The sequence below is a fragment of the Mirounga angustirostris genome, unplaced genomic scaffold, assembly GCF_029215605.1.
Source record: "Mirounga angustirostris isolate CCGP_5_RB_7025 unplaced genomic scaffold, mMirAng1.0.hap1 SCAF_12, whole genome shotgun sequence".
NCBI classification, from domain to species: domain Eukaryota; kingdom Metazoa; phylum Chordata; class Mammalia; order Carnivora; family Phocidae; genus Mirounga; species Mirounga angustirostris.
The window spans coordinates 56,908,055-56,923,583 of NW_026991720.1; the positions used below are offsets into that span (position 1 = coordinate 56,908,055).

Sequence of the window (15,529 nt, forward strand, 5' to 3'; positions counted from 1 at the left end):
CATCATTCTAGCTGAGTTCCTAACTATGATTTTAGTCAGAAGTGTCTAAGATCGGGGCGCCTGGGTGGCTCAGTTGGTTAAGCGACTGCCTTCGGCTCAGGTCATGATCCTGGAGTCCGGGGATCGAGTCCCGCATCGGGCTCCCTGCTCGGCGGGGAGTCTGCTTCTCCCTCTGACCCTCCTCCCTCTCGTGCTCTCTGTCTCTCATTCTCTCTCTCTCAAATAAATAAATAAAATCTTAAAAAAAAAGTGTCTAAGATCTTTTAAGTACAGAAGCAAAAGATTCCATTGTCCAGTGTCCATTACTACTATGGTAATGGAGAGGTAAAGATGTGAGGATTTGGGTTTAGGCTAGTAGAAGCATAGAGATGGAGGTATACACAAAAGTGATGGGAGAATCACCAGACTTAGGAGGGAAAATGGTTCATTCAGTTTTGTGCAAAGACAGTTGAAGGTACTGGTAGGGTATTTAAAAACTATACTATATATTGTGCAAAATATACCATGGAAAATCTGGGGCAGGAACTCAGAAGAGAGGTCTATAGAGTTATGTAAGGTGGAGGAGCAGGACCAAGAGTAAGCAGAAGTCAAGAAAATCAAGTACAAGCTTACAGAACCCAAGGAAAGAAAGTATCAAGGAAGATAAACTTTGTGACTTAATAGCACATTTGTACCCATAAAATTAGAAATAGTGAAATTCAGAGTGTGAAGATTTGATAAGAGGTCCGTAATGAAGAAAAGCAAGCAAGCCTTAGTCAGCTGCTCTATTCAGATGTAATGAAAACAAAACAAAACAAAAGCATGAAATAGTAGTTTGATTTCTTTTTCTTAAGAGAGAATGGATTATGCTTGTACGCTGAAGAAACCAGTGCACTGAAGTTGAGAGAAAATGGAATAAGGGAAATCTGAGAGGATGGTTGAAAGAAATGTAAAAGTCAAAGAATAGAAAACTGAAATTTGTATCAGACTATTTTCAGTCAAATTAGAATGTCATCATAGTGAGAGAGATGAGGATGCTACTGAGTGGGGGTGGGGTAGATATTAGAAAGATGTGTTAACTGAGTTAGAAGTCTATTTATCTTTTATTATAAAAGATGTCCAGGGGCACCTGGGAGGCCCAGTCAGTTGAGTGTCCAACTCTTGATTTCTGCTCAGGTCATGATATCAGCGTTGTGAGATTGAACCCCGTGTCCATGCTCAGCATGGAGCCTGCTTTAGATTCTCTTTCTCCCTCTCCCCCCATCCCCTGTCCCATCCCCCCTCCACAAACACATGTGCTCTCTGGAAAGAAAGAAAAAGAAAGGGAAGAAAAGAAGAGAGAGAGAGGGAGAAAGAAGGAAGGAAGGAAGGAGGGAAGGAGTCCAGAGGAAGGCAGACAAGGAGTGGTTTGGCGGTTCCAAGTCATGAGGAACACTGGCTCATTCTAGTTTTGCTTTACCTTTCTAGTTACCAACTTCTGTTTTCCCAGTTCGAGAGAGAGCTGCTCGCTCTTGTCTTCATCACATGCCATGTGCTGGCTAGCAGAGGAAAGGAAAAAGACAGAGTAGGTTCCTTGCTGCCACATTAGGTCTCTTTAAGCAGCCTTTCTGGAAGTATCACATATATGTTGCTTTCCTCTATTTGCCAAAACTCACATTAGCTAACCTGTCCATGAAGGAGGCTGGAAAACGTAGTTGTTTTCCCTCAGTGTGACCAGAGGAAAGTCAGGGTTCTCTGACTAAGCAGGCAGGATAAATGCTATCAGTGTAGGTAATTGTTGGTCTCTGCCATAGGCCTGGTAAAAGCTTGTGGTGAGGCCAATTATTTCAGTTTTGTTACTTTTTCCAGCTTACTAGGAAAAGAAGGTGTTTTGGCCAGGGCTATGGATTGGAGTGGCTGTTAGCAATAAGGAAGTGAGCAATTCCAGGATACAAGCCGCAGTATTGCTGAAATCCTGATAGTGAGGTCCAGGCTGTAGGACTGAAAAAGAATAATATAATATGCCCTCTGGGGACTGGAGCTCACTAGAGGGTGGAGAGCTAATTAAACAAAGAAGACAGGATTGGGAAAGGAGAGAAGATAGAGTGATTAAAAAGGGAAGTTTCAAGTTCACAGAGGTTAAGGCATTTACAAATGCTCCAAGTCTGACTTGTGGCTGTCCTCGCCTGGCATGGAAAATGGACTATTATAGTTGATGGGTACGCATTACAGAAATAAGGCTAGAAGGATCATTGATAAGGATGATGTCAGGAGGTAAAAGTGGAAAGGAACACTGGAGGCTAAAAACCAAGACATTCATCAAATCTTCAGTAAACAGAATGAGACGGATTGGTGTCATGTGCAAGATTTATCTCCAACTGAGAAGAGATTCTTTAGCTATCACAGGGAAAGGAATGGCAGGTATTTATTGAGTACTTACCATGTGGCAATCAACAAACCGTGTGTGTGTGTGTGTGTGTGTGTTTAATAGGAAAATGATTTTTAAATCAAGTATTTTGGAACAATTTTAGATTTACATTAGAGATGCAAAAATCCAGAGTTCCTTTATTCCCTTCATCCCAACCTGAATGTCTCTAACACTAATGTCTCCCGCCACCACGGGACATTGGTGAAACTAGGAAATTAGTTCATAGTTGTGTACCACTGTTAAACTTTATTGGGATTTCTGTCTGCAGTTGTTGCCTTTTTTTGTGCAGTTGGGCCCTTGTTTGCAGCTTTGTCCTTTTGCTGGGGCAGGATGCAGTCCCAGACGCCATACTGTATTTAGTTGCCATGCCTCCTTAAGTCTCCTTTGGTCTGTGACGGTGTCTCCATCTCTGCTTTTTTGACCTTTACATTTTAAAGAATACTCCAAGGAGTCTTGTGGAATGTCTCTCAGTTTGCGTCTTTTCTGATATTCTCTCACAATTAGACTGGGATTATGTGTTTCTGAAGATACCATAGAGCGGGAGTGTGCTTGTCATAGCATCATTTAGGAAGAACAGGCTACAATGACTTACCATTGGTGACATCAACCTCCATCACTATGTTAAAGCAGTGCTTGCCAGATTTCTATAAACTCATTATCCACCCCCCTTCCTACTCTGTTCTTGGGGAGCAAGTTGCTGAGTTTAGCCCCTACTCAGCAGGAGGAGGTATTAAACTCCATCGACTGGAAAGTATAATATCTACAAATACTTGTGCTTCTTCATGAGGAAGATTTACCCCTTCTTGCTCATTTATGTATTTAATCACTTATATATAATAAGAGGATGGACTCATGGATGTTTATTCTTTGGGTTTTAACCCAATGCTATTATTTATTTTGTTGCTCAAATTGTTCCAGTTTTGGCCATTGGCAACTAAATACTTTTACATAAATTATTTATTGAATCCTCCAACAATCCAGTGAGGCAGGTATTACCATTACCCTTATTTTGTAGAAACTCTGACTCAGAGAGTAACAAACCTTCCCAGTGATTCCTATCACACATGTGGAAAGCCAGGAATGAGAGTCCAGGGTCTGTGTGCTTAGCTTTGCTACATTTTCAGAGGAAAAGGATGTTCCACAAATGTCAATCAGTAATGAGGTGTCTTTTTATCTCACCCCCTTTTTTAGAGGTGAGATAACAGACTTTGAAGCAATTCATAAAGGCAGGAGTAGCAGAATGGATGTGCTTCCAAAGGTATAGTATATAGAGAAAAAAAAAATCACAAATGGTCAGAACTAAGCCTGTTGCCAGATGGGAAGGGGGGAGAGTAGCTAACAAAGGAAAGAGCGGGAGTGATAGGAGGTTGCAGGAGAATTAATAACACGGAAACTAAGGGAGGAAAAAAGTGCATTGAGGGTTGAACTTGGCTGCGGGGCCACAGCAAATCAGCTTACAGCAAGGAGGGAATTAAGTGAACTTCCACAAAGCAGTGTAATGGAAGGGTGGAAAATAAAACCAAATTTCAGATCAAAAATTGTTTTAGAGAAAGGAGATAAAGAATTTAATAATAAAAGGTGGCAGGGCCAAGTGATTATTTCCAGGATGGAGGGAGAACCTGCACCCAGGGAAGTTTATGGAGAGGGGGAGACAAGACTGGACGGGGAAATGTGCACAAGACTTGGAAAGGAAGGGCATTCTTCTTGGAGTTAGGGGAACCTCTCCTCACATACTAGAGGTGAACCTCAGAGATCAAGGACAGTGATGTGTTTGAGCTGAAGGTGCGGACATCTTGAGGATGTGTTAGGGTGTTTGATGATTTCAATTTTATTAGTAAAACTGCCAGCAAAGTCATCTGCAGACACTGGGGGAAAAATTAGTGACGTATTTATTATCCCGTGAGTAGCTAACACTACTGGGTCCGTGTCTGGTAGGCTTGGTGAAAGAGGGCAAGTTGAAGTCATTCCTGCTAGTAGAAGCCATTTGAGTGAAAGCAAAGATCAGAAATATGATTATCTGGATTTGTACTGGATGTTTTCCAGTCAAATGGTTAAAATTCAGTATTTTATGTAACTCTTAGGTAACAGACTCAGTCTTTCTAAAGTGTTCAGAATTAAGTATGGCACTAAATTGTTAGATTTAGGTATCGAGATGTTGACAAAAATCCCTAATAATTATAAAGGCTGAACATAAGACTAATATAAGAAAAATGTTATTAGAATGAAAACTTCATTTTTCGGGACACCTGGGTGGCTCAGTCGGTTAAGCATCTGCCTTCAGCTCAGGTCATGATCCCAGGGTCCTGGGATCGAGTCCCACATCGGGCTCCCGGCTCAGTGGGAGCCTGCTTCTCTCTCTCCTCCCTGCTCATGCTCTCTTCTCACTATCTCTGTCTCGCTCTCAAATAAATAAATAAAATCTTTAAAAAAAAAAAAAAGAAAACTTCATTTTTCTCAGACTTTTTTCTTCAAATAATTCTAACTGCAGAATTCTTGGTGAATGTTTTAATAGTCAGGAATTTGACACCGAAGGCTTATCATTTGTATCTGTTAGAGGATATAGGCTTGAGCCATACTTATTCTAATCTAAGCACATGATGAGTTGTTTTATTTATTTTTATTTTTTTAAAAGATTTTATTTATTTATTTGAGAGAGAGAGAGAGAGAGAGAGAGCACATGAGAGGGAGGAGGGTCGCAGGGAGCCTGATGCGGGACTCGATCCTGGGACTCCAGGATCATGACCTGAGCCGAAGGCAGTCGCTTAACCAAATGAGCCACCCAGGCACCCACATGATGAGTTGTTTTAAAAATTTGTCAAATATTCTTGAAATATTAAAATGGAATTTTAAAATTTAATCTGAGATATTAACACCATTACATCTATAACACTAATACAAAATTTAAAAGAACATTCTATTTCAGAAGCACTTTATGAAGTTATTTGAAGGGTGTTTTTATAAAAAATATAAATTCAGGTAAAGGCTAAAATATCCAGGGGCAGAACTTTATAAGAAGTTTATGAATTACTGTTTAATGTGTCCTTAAATATTATAGATTGCCTTCATCTAACACAGTTATAATACTATACTAAACATGTTCATTTCCTCTATACGGACCAGAAAGAATTTACATTAAAACATATTATTTACACTTAGTGATTATTTTATTACCATATATTATTGTATACAATTTTGATAAGGATAAATCATATTTTAAACAAAAATGTATGCATGGCATAATAGGTAAGCAGTAACATTTTGAAGAAAAGAGAAAAGCCATGAAAACATCTACCTAAGATTTGGTAATACTGAGAAACACGAGATGGTACAGCATAGTGATGACTGAAAGGTTCCTACTACATTGAAACACTGGTAAATCTTCAGACACGAGAAGAACAAACTGGTATAGAAGTTCAAATTAGACACATCCATATCCTCAGAAGTGCACATCATGTAAAAATGAATCCCTCGTTACAGCGGGGACACACACAGCATCCTTTGGCCCTTAGCAATACAGACAAATGTATATTTGGTTTAATGTGATTTTGTTGTTATTAGATACATTTTAGTTATTTTATATAGATAAAAATATACAGTATTGCTTTAAAATTTTGTAACTGTATAAGTGCATAACTGTCATCCTATTCACAATGTAAAATAAGCCTATTTATCTGCTAAATAATTCACTCAAAAACGTGGAAAAAGACTAACAAAAATGGTTACATGAAGACTTTTAATGAAAGGCTTAAATGTAAAAAAATGGAATATTAATGCAGACCCTGCTCTAAATCTTCAGTGTTACCTCGTGCTGAAAACAAATTATGAAATGGTTTAGATGAATCTATTTTTTCAACATTTAAATTGATGCTACAGATTGAAAATTTTGACTGAAAATGCATATAACTGACATATTTTGTCTGAAGCCTTTTATATACATTGATTTACTAAAAAATGAAAAATATTGTATTTTAATACTACATCTCTGTTTGAGATTCCATCATGTTTTTATATACTACATGCAATCTGTGTCTGCCCTTCAGATGTCACATTTAAGTAAAAGGGTTTTTTTTTTTTTAAATCACCCGAGGATGGTAAACTTAGTAGAGTGATTAATTTGCTGTACTGATAATAAAGGTCATTATATCATATAAACAACATAATGTTTGAAGTTAAGAGAACTGCATGGTTGTCTTAATACCAAGGTAAAAGCAGTTGCATTCATTGTATGATTTCTTAAAAAGATGCACTGATAAAATATGTAAGACCCAAATTAGGTGCATATATAGGGTATAGACTTTTTAAATGAAAGATTGAAAATATTTTACAAATAATTTTGTTCATTATAAACTATAATTGCACCATTCATTTCACTCATAACAATACTTCGCATCAAACATTGCTATATTCCATCTTAACACTCCTCAAATATGAGAAAAATAGTTTCCACTGTATTAAGAAGTGAAATTTATAAAGTCAACACATTATACCTTAAAGCTCATTCTAGATCTAAAATAGTTTTTAAAGAATTTATACACATTGAAATGGGTGATTAAAGAGCTAGAAATAAAGCTACTTCTCCTCATTGCAAGTTAATAAACATGGTTGCATTCAAGCAGATTTTTCCACATTGCAACATTCAGTGATCACGGAGATTTTAGTAAAGGTAAATGGTAGTATCTCTCTTTCTTCTGAAAACACTGTTGAAATTTTAGTGCTGTGGTCTTAATGTTTATATGATGATCAAAAAATAATTCAGAAACACATTTTACTCTCAAAATTTTTCAACATAAGGCACAGAGCAACATTTAGAGTCTAGAAGCAACTGGATTATATAATAAATATCTTCTCAATCATTATTTGCCCTTTTCCTGAAGAGAGTGGGTGAGTAGTGCAGTTAAAACATGCTTGGAATAATAAAAATGACTGAATTTAAGAAATACAAATAATATTTGTGCGTAGAATGTTATTAATTAAAAAAGGTATATTTTCTATCAAATATACATCCTACAGTGTTAGAGGTATAAAAAATTGTGAGGCACTTATATTAACAATGAAGGAGGAAAGCACTGAGATTATCTTTTATAAAAGCACCACACCACTTATTTTAATATCGGAGATAAAAGCCGAAGCCAAAAATAAAAGGAGTTTAATTCTGTATTTGGCGTATTGACAATGTAGAAGTTTAAAACTCAAAAGTATTTTTTTTTTTTTCGGACAGAAATTTAAAAGTGTCCTAAAGTTCCCCTAAATAAGTTTTGTATATTCCCTGGTACTCAGAATCACGTGAAATAGAGATGGACTCTCACCCTCTGGGGCGGCACATTTTCTATTTTAATGATTTTAGGATATGTTATTTTTGATAATTTTTTTTAACTCTTAAAAACATTGGTTTGGAGAAATAGCACAAACAACAACACACAACAATGCCTCCATGGAAACTTGCTGATGACCAACACTGACAGTTTTTATTCTGTAATCTTCTGCAAACTCATCCGAAAACCAAGGTGCATAAAACGGGGTTGGAATTATAGGAATCCACTGGATGTCAAATCAGGGAAAGGTCTGGCTTCTGATGGGTGATGAAGGGCCTGAAGATGTGTGGTAGTCTGAGTGTTATCTATATTATTTAATTCAGCAGGATAGGTTTCATTTAAAACTCCTCCATTCTGAAACTGCAAACAAAATAGCAATGTGATTAATTAGATCTTTCAAGTATCTTAAGCCACTAAATGATATATTAAAATGCAGTTTTAAAATATTTGCCTTCATATTGTTAAACTTCAAATTCTTTACTGTTGCTACATTTTAAATGTTCCATGAAGACCCACTGAGCACATATTGTGTGTTATATTTATAACCTTTGGTTTCTCCATTAGATGGTACATCTAATGTGTGATACATTGGTCTCAGCTCAGATTTGGCACTCCATACATTAGAAGAGTATTTGATGAACAAATTGCCTTTGGTTTGGATAGGAACTGATGTCTCAGAGAGTACCAGCTATGAATCACAGTTATATTTATCCATCATAGGTTTGCTTTGGCCAGATTTCATCTCAGTCAAGTTCTGGGTACCAATGAAGTGACTGCATTCAAAATTAACACGCTGGACTACAGACCTAGGACTTTTCCATAAGAGGTCAGTTCTGATAGAGATGTCTTAATATTCCTAAAATATTACAGAGATGGACAGGATTTCCTAAATGATTTTTTTGTTATATGCTTTTAATCTGTAATTGGGACCATTTTAATAGTACTTGAGTTACCAAATATCCTCTTACAATAAAATTAGTCTAAGTAGTCTGTAATGCTGCTAAAAAAAAAGGCAGATACACAGTTCTGTAGGGCTTTATAGATTATAGAACCTTTGCATTTTAGTATATAGTGAAAGTTGTGGAAACTTTCAAATAGGTTGAAATCATACCTTCAGTTGCTTCAAATAAAACCAATGTAACGTTAGACTTAATGTTAACATTAGACTTAAAAGATCCTCCAAAACACATATTAAATATATAGTAAAAGTCACATAATCTAGGGCTTCAATGAACGGCAGCCACATGGAGTCTTCAAGTGGAAGTTGGTGTTACTCAGAGAATGGTAGGCTTTGACCAAATGATGCCTATCAGTCATAACATGACGCATGCCAGCAATTCTCTTTAAATATATTGTCAAAAGAATGCTGTACGATGGAAATATAATGTGAACCACATAGGAAATTTTAAATACTTCCCTCGGGGAATATATAGATAGGTCTACAGACTTCCTATTACCTTACTATTCATAAAGAAGTAATCCAAAGTAAAGGGGGAAAATGAAGAACTTGTGGTAATGCAATTTTAAACTATGATTAACTAAATTTTAAACTCAATGATTAACTTGTCAACAGTTTACTCAAGTTACCTATCTATGCCACATCACAGCAATGTTTTGAGGTAGACTGTCACTGAAAACTAAATTTCGAGATAGTTGAAGAATGTTGGGAATGAGGATAGACTGGATATATATCAGAGGAAAAACTTCCACTGCTATTTCCTGCCGCAAAGCTCATCTACAGACAAACCAAATGTATGAAAAATGTCATAAAAAACAATTACAAATATGAACTTGAACCGTTTTTGCTAATCTATAACTTTAATATACAGTAAATAGAGACCAATGAACTTAATTTAGATCAGGATTTTCTTCAAAAGCCTACTTAATTATACTTTAAAGTGAACTAAATACTTTCTAATGAAAAGCACGAATGTAAACATACATTCCCAAGGAGCCATAGAGAGCAGCTATCACCCTTGTTAACTTTTTTTTTAAGTGATTACTTTTAGATTTAAAGTGTGGTTGCTGGTAGAAAGATTTTGATGACCTATTTAAAAAACAAAAATACAGAGGTGTCTGGGTGGCTGAGTCAGTAGAGTATGTGACTCTTGATCTTGGTGTTGTGAGGTCAAGCCCCATGTTGGGTATGGAGCTTACTTAAAAAATAAGTAAAAATTTAAAAAACAAAATACAGTGTCAAGTTTGACCACATGAAAGAAAACCAGTAAGTCAGGCTTTTTAAAAATGTGCCAGAAGAAAAAAGGATAAACTGAGGATCTGGCAGATAACATGGGGGTATTGCCAGAGAATACTGAGGAAACTAGCACTGAATTCAGGGATCACCAAGGACAAAAGTCATTTGGAGAAAGCACAACCATATTGACTATAACCCATATAAAAAGACTGAATCTCAGGAAACAAACTGAGGGTTGCTGGAGTGGTGGGGGGTGGGAGGGATGGGGTGGCTGGGTGATGGATACTGGGGAGGGTATGTGCTATGGTGAGTGCTGTGAATTGTGTAAGACTGTTGAATCACAGACCTGTACCTCTGAAATAAATAATACGTTATATGTTTAAAAAAAAAAAAGATAGCAGGAGGGAAGAATGAAGGGGGAAATTGAAGGGGAAGGTGACCATGAGAGACTATGGACTCTGAGAAACAAACTGAGGGTTCTAGAGGGGAGGGGGGTGGGGGGATTGGTTAGCCTGGTGATGGGTATTAGGGAGGGCATGTTCTGCATGGAGAACTGGGTGTTACGCACAAACAATGAATCATGGAACACTACATCAAAAACTAGTGATGTAATGTATAGTGATTAACATAACATAATAAAATTTAAAAAATCTCAAAAAAAGAATTCAGGTTTTTTTTTTTGTTTGTTTGTTTTTTAAGAGAGAGAGAGAAAGAATCTTAAGCAGGCTCCACACCCAGCATGGAGCCCAACGCCAGGCTCAGTCTCAAGACCTGAGATCATGACCTGAGTCAAAATCAAGAGTTGGAACTGGGTCACCCAGGTACCCCTAAAGAAATTACTTTTCAAAATGCAAATATATTTTGGAACTCTGAATTTTTTAGAGAAACCCAAGGATCTATTCTAAACAATGTACTTTTCACTAATTTCACCTGGTAACTTATGGACAGACTCGTGTTGCCTTAGCCCTTGACTTGTTTCTCCTTTACAACTCAAGTAAAAAAAATCTATTAGTAACATACTAATACTAGAAAAGTCCTGGCTTATAAAAAAGTAGTCACAGACATAAAAAGTTTATAACTCATGTATATTTATAATGTGAGAAGATTCACTGCAACGTTTATTCAGAGTCCGATAAAACCCTTACCTTGTTTAAAAATGCCTGTGGTGCTGTCGCTGGATCGTAGGGCATGGGGGCCACACTGCTGGGCGGTGGCTCCGGCTGGCACTGGTACAGGGACATGGCCCTGGCATAACAGGCCTGAGGACTTACTGTGGTTGACTCTGGAGTCAGTCCATGGGTTTGGTTTTCAGGAACTTGTAAACATGTGACAAAATCTTCTAAATTATTCGTAGGGTATGGGGATGGTTCAAAATTCCCTATGGGAAAGCCTAACTGTGTCCCGTTGGAATGCTGTGGTAACACAGGCTGATGACAGGGAATAAAGGTCTGTGTGTATGGCACAGGATTGCTCTCAGGTGTGTAGGGAAACGCTTCGCTGGTGCCAGGGACGTCTGAAAAGACACTATACTGCTGCAGATCTTGCTGAGGACAACTCCGAGGTACGGATGGGTGAGGGTTCCAGTTGGCAAACATGCTGTTAACTTGCATGTGCTGCATTTTCTGACACAGCTGTGCCCGCTCCACGGCCCCGTGCTCTGGGCGGTGCTGCGGCTGTTCGAACTGCAGGGGCTCCTGCACCACACAGCTCGAGGCCAGAGCCAGGGACTGTGGCTGCGGGTAGTCTGAACACCCGACGGTGGGCTTGCTTAAGGAACCTTGGACGTAGGTCAGGATTTCATCTGTTAGGTCAATATCTCGGAAGTCATCCTCAACCGAAAAGTCAGTTCTGAAAAATTCCTCATTCTGTTGCATGTGTTTGATATCTTCAAAATCAATGCCTAGCTGTTTCATAATGCCATACAAGTCACTATTTCTGTTGTCTGGAAAGAGCCCTGTTGGACCTCCAGAGAGTGTTGGGTTCATTTCCCGAGAATGATCTATTTCCTCATGTTTCAGGATACCGTCACTTCCCATTGGTGCGATATTGTCTTGCCAATTACTGCATTCATTCACAGGTTCATTAAAAAGATTTCTTTCAAACGGGGTGCTACCTGAGGCGGGATAGAGATAAATAGATTCATCCTGTTGCATGATGGCAGCCAGGAGGGAACTGGGATTGAGAGAATCCTTATTGAGAGCTGATTTGGTAGCAGAATCTATCCCACTTGTACCATTTTTAGTCCTTATTGGTAAGGGATCCATCACGGGAGGAAAAGGACTGGTTATCTCATATAACACAGCTTCTCCAGTAGTAAACATAAATGGCAACTTCATATTTCGCTTTCGTAAATGTTCTGTTCCTTCTTCATCTCTAAAATTGGGGACAAAAAAGTTTGCATATGTTAGGAAGAGTTGTAGCATAAACATTTTAAAAGAAAAAATTTAAAAGAAAAACAGCAAGCAAAAGACATTGTAATTGAGTTTGATAGAGAGCACAAACTTAATTTTGACATTTTCCTAATGACAAATGCTATAAAATTTTTTAGACAAATTGAGGTGATTTAGAATTTGCCCCAAAACTTAGTACAATCATTATCCATTCATCCATCGATGGACATCTTGGCTCTTTCCACAGTTTGGCTATTGTGGACATTGCTGCTATAAACATCGGGGTGCACATACCCCTTCAGATCCCTACATTTGTATCGTTGGGGTAAATACCCAGTAGTGCAATTGCTGGATCGTATGGTAGCTCTAGTTTCAACTTTTTGAGGAACCTCCACACTGTTTTCCAGAGTGGCTGCACCAGCTTGCATTCCCACCAACAGTGTAGGAGGGTTCCCCTTTCTCCACATCCCCGCCAACATCTGTCATTTCCTGACTTGTTACTTTTAGCCATTCTGACTGCTGTGAGGTGGTATCTCATTGAGGTTTTGATTTGGATTTCCTTGATGCCGAGTGATGCTGAGCACTTTTTCATGTGTCTGTTGGCCATTTGGATGTCTGGAAAAATATCTGTTCATGTCTTCTGCCCATTTGTTGATTGGATTCTTTGTTCTTTGGGTGTTGAGTTTGATAAGTTCTTTATAGATTTTGGATACTAGCCCTTTATCTGATATGTCATTTGCAAATATCTTCTCCCATTCTGTCGGTTGTCTTTTGGTTTTGTGGACTGTTTCTTTTGTTGTGCAAAAGCTTTTTATCTTGATGAGGTCCCAATAGTTCATTTTTGCCCTTGCTTCCCTTGCCTTTGGCGATGTGTCTAGGAAGAAGTTGCTGCGGCTGAGGTCGAAGAGGTTGCTGCCTGTGTTCTCCTTTAGGATTTTGATGGACTCCTGTCTCACATTGAGGTCTTTCAACCATTTGGAGTCTATTTTTGTGTGTGGTGTAAGGAAATGGTCCAGTTTCATTCTGCTGCATGTGGCTGTCCAATTTCCCCAACACCATTTGTTGAAGAGACTGTCTTTTTTCCATTGGACATTGTTTCCTGTTTTGTCGAAGATGAGTTGACCATAGAGTTGAGGGTCCATTTCTGGGCTCTCTATTCTGTTCCCTTGATCTATGTGTCTGTTTTTGTGCCAGTACCATACTGTCTTGATGATGACAGCTTTGTAATAGAGCTGGAAGTCTGGAATTGTGATGCCACCAGCTTTGCTTTTTTAACATTCCTCTGGCTATTTGGGGGTCTTTTCTGGTTCCACACAAATTTTAGGATGATTTGTTCCATTTCTTTGAAAAAAGTGGATGGTATTTTGATAGGGATTGCATTGAATGTGTAGATTGCTCTAGGTAGCATTGACATCTTCACAATATTTGTTCTTGTGGTATATATATATGATGGAATATTATGCAGCCATCAAAAGGAATGAGATCTTGCCATTTGCAATGATGTGGATGGAACTGGAGGGTGTTATGCTGAGCGAAATAAGTCAATCAGAGAAAGACATACATCATATGACCTCACTGATATAAGGAATTCTTAATCTCAGTAACAAACTGAGGGTTGCTGGAGTAGTGGTAGGGGGAGGGATGGGGTGGCTGGGTGATAGACATTGGGGAGGGTATGTGCTATGGTGAGCTCTGTGATTAAGACTGAATCACAGACCTGTACCTCTGAAACAAGTAATACATATGTTAAAAAAAAGAAGAAGGTGGGGAAGATGAACCATGAGAGACTATGGATTCTGAAAAACAAACTGAGGGTTCTGGGGGGATGGGTTAACCTGGTGATGGGTATTGAGGGCACGTTCTGCATGGAGCACTGGGTGTTATATGCAAAGAATGAATTATGGAACACTACATCAAAAACTAATGATGTAATGTATGGTGATTAACATAATAAAAAATTAAAAAACCAAAAAACCTTTTATTTGGATCTTTATTCCACTCAGATCCAAATATTTTTCCTGCAGGATGTCAGGGATGTAAACTGAGTGTGGAAATGATGACTGTACTAAGAATTTAGGAATTAACCATCCCAGCCAGGGTGCCCCCCCCACCCCCATGCAGAGCAAGCCAGGATTCTGTGCCCACTTCAGCAGCAGTCACTCTGCAAAAGGTGCCAGAGACATGCAGTCTACACAGGAGATGTTCCTACAGGTTATTCCTTCACAATTGGGCAAGGTAGCTGTTTACCTAATTAGAAAGTCAAAAATGAGAAGACAGAGGAATATGCTCAAATAAAAAGTAGGGCAGGGCACCTGGGTGGCTCAGTTGGTTAAGCGACTGCCTTCGGCTTGGGTCATGATCCCAGGGTCCTGGGATCGAGTCCCATGTCAGGCTCCCGGCTCAGTGGGGAGCCTGCTTCTCCCTCTGACCCTCTCCTCTCTCATGCTGTTTCTCTCTCGCTTGCTCTCTAATAAATAAATAAATAAAATCTTTAAAAAAAAATAAAAAATAAAAAAAAAAAAGTAGGGCAAAACCAAACTAAATAGTCTACCTGATAAAGACTTCAAAGTAATGCTCACCAGACTTGGGAGAAGAATGGACGAACTCAGTGAGAAGTTCAACAAAGAGATAAGAGTCGAATACAATAACTAAAATGAAAAATAGAGATCAGCAACAGAAGATGGGGAAGAATAGATCACAGATTTGGAAGACAGGGCAATGGAAAGCACCCAAATCGAACAGCAAAAAAGAAAAAGAGGATAAATTAAGGGCCTTCTGTGACCACATCAAGCACACAAATGTTCACATTATAGGGATCCCAGTAGGAGAAGAGAGAGAGGGAAAGGGGCAGAAAACATATATGAAGAAATAATAGCTGAAAAATTCCCTAAACTGGGGGAGGAAACAGGCATTAAGGAGAGTCTCAAATACAATGAACCCAAGGAGCTCCACACCAAGACACATCAAAGTTAAAAGCAGCAAGAGTAGCAGCAGCAACTTATATACAAAGGAAACCCCATAAAGGCTGTCAGCTGCTTTTTCAGCACAAACTCTGCAGGCCAGAAGGGAGCATCATGAGCTATTCAAAATGCCTAAAGGAAAAAACCTACAACCAAGAATACTCTACTCAAAATTGGAGAGGAAGAGTTTCCCAATCAAAAGTTAAGGAGAATTCATCATGACTAAGCAAGCCTTACAAGAAATGTTAAAGGGAGTGCTTTAAGCAAAAGAAAACAGAGCATAACCA

General features: G+C 38.5%; 1 protein-coding gene across 1 annotated transcript in view; it reads right to left on the reverse strand.

The window, feature by feature from the left end:
• Positions 1–3,318: 3,318 nt before the first annotated feature.
• AHR (aryl hydrocarbon receptor) overlaps positions 3,319–15,529 on the reverse strand; it is a 56,150-nt gene continuing 43,939 nt past the window's right edge. Inside the window, exons 10-11 of the mRNA XM_064575194.1 lie at positions 11,038–12,265; positions 3,319–8,058 (exon numbers count right to left, since the gene is read on the reverse strand). Coding sequence (XP_064431264.1) covers positions 7,912–8,058; positions 11,038–12,265 — 1,375 coding nt within the window. The 3' untranslated portion in view covers positions 3,319–7,911. The remainder of the gene's footprint in view (positions 8,059–11,037; positions 12,266–15,529) is intronic.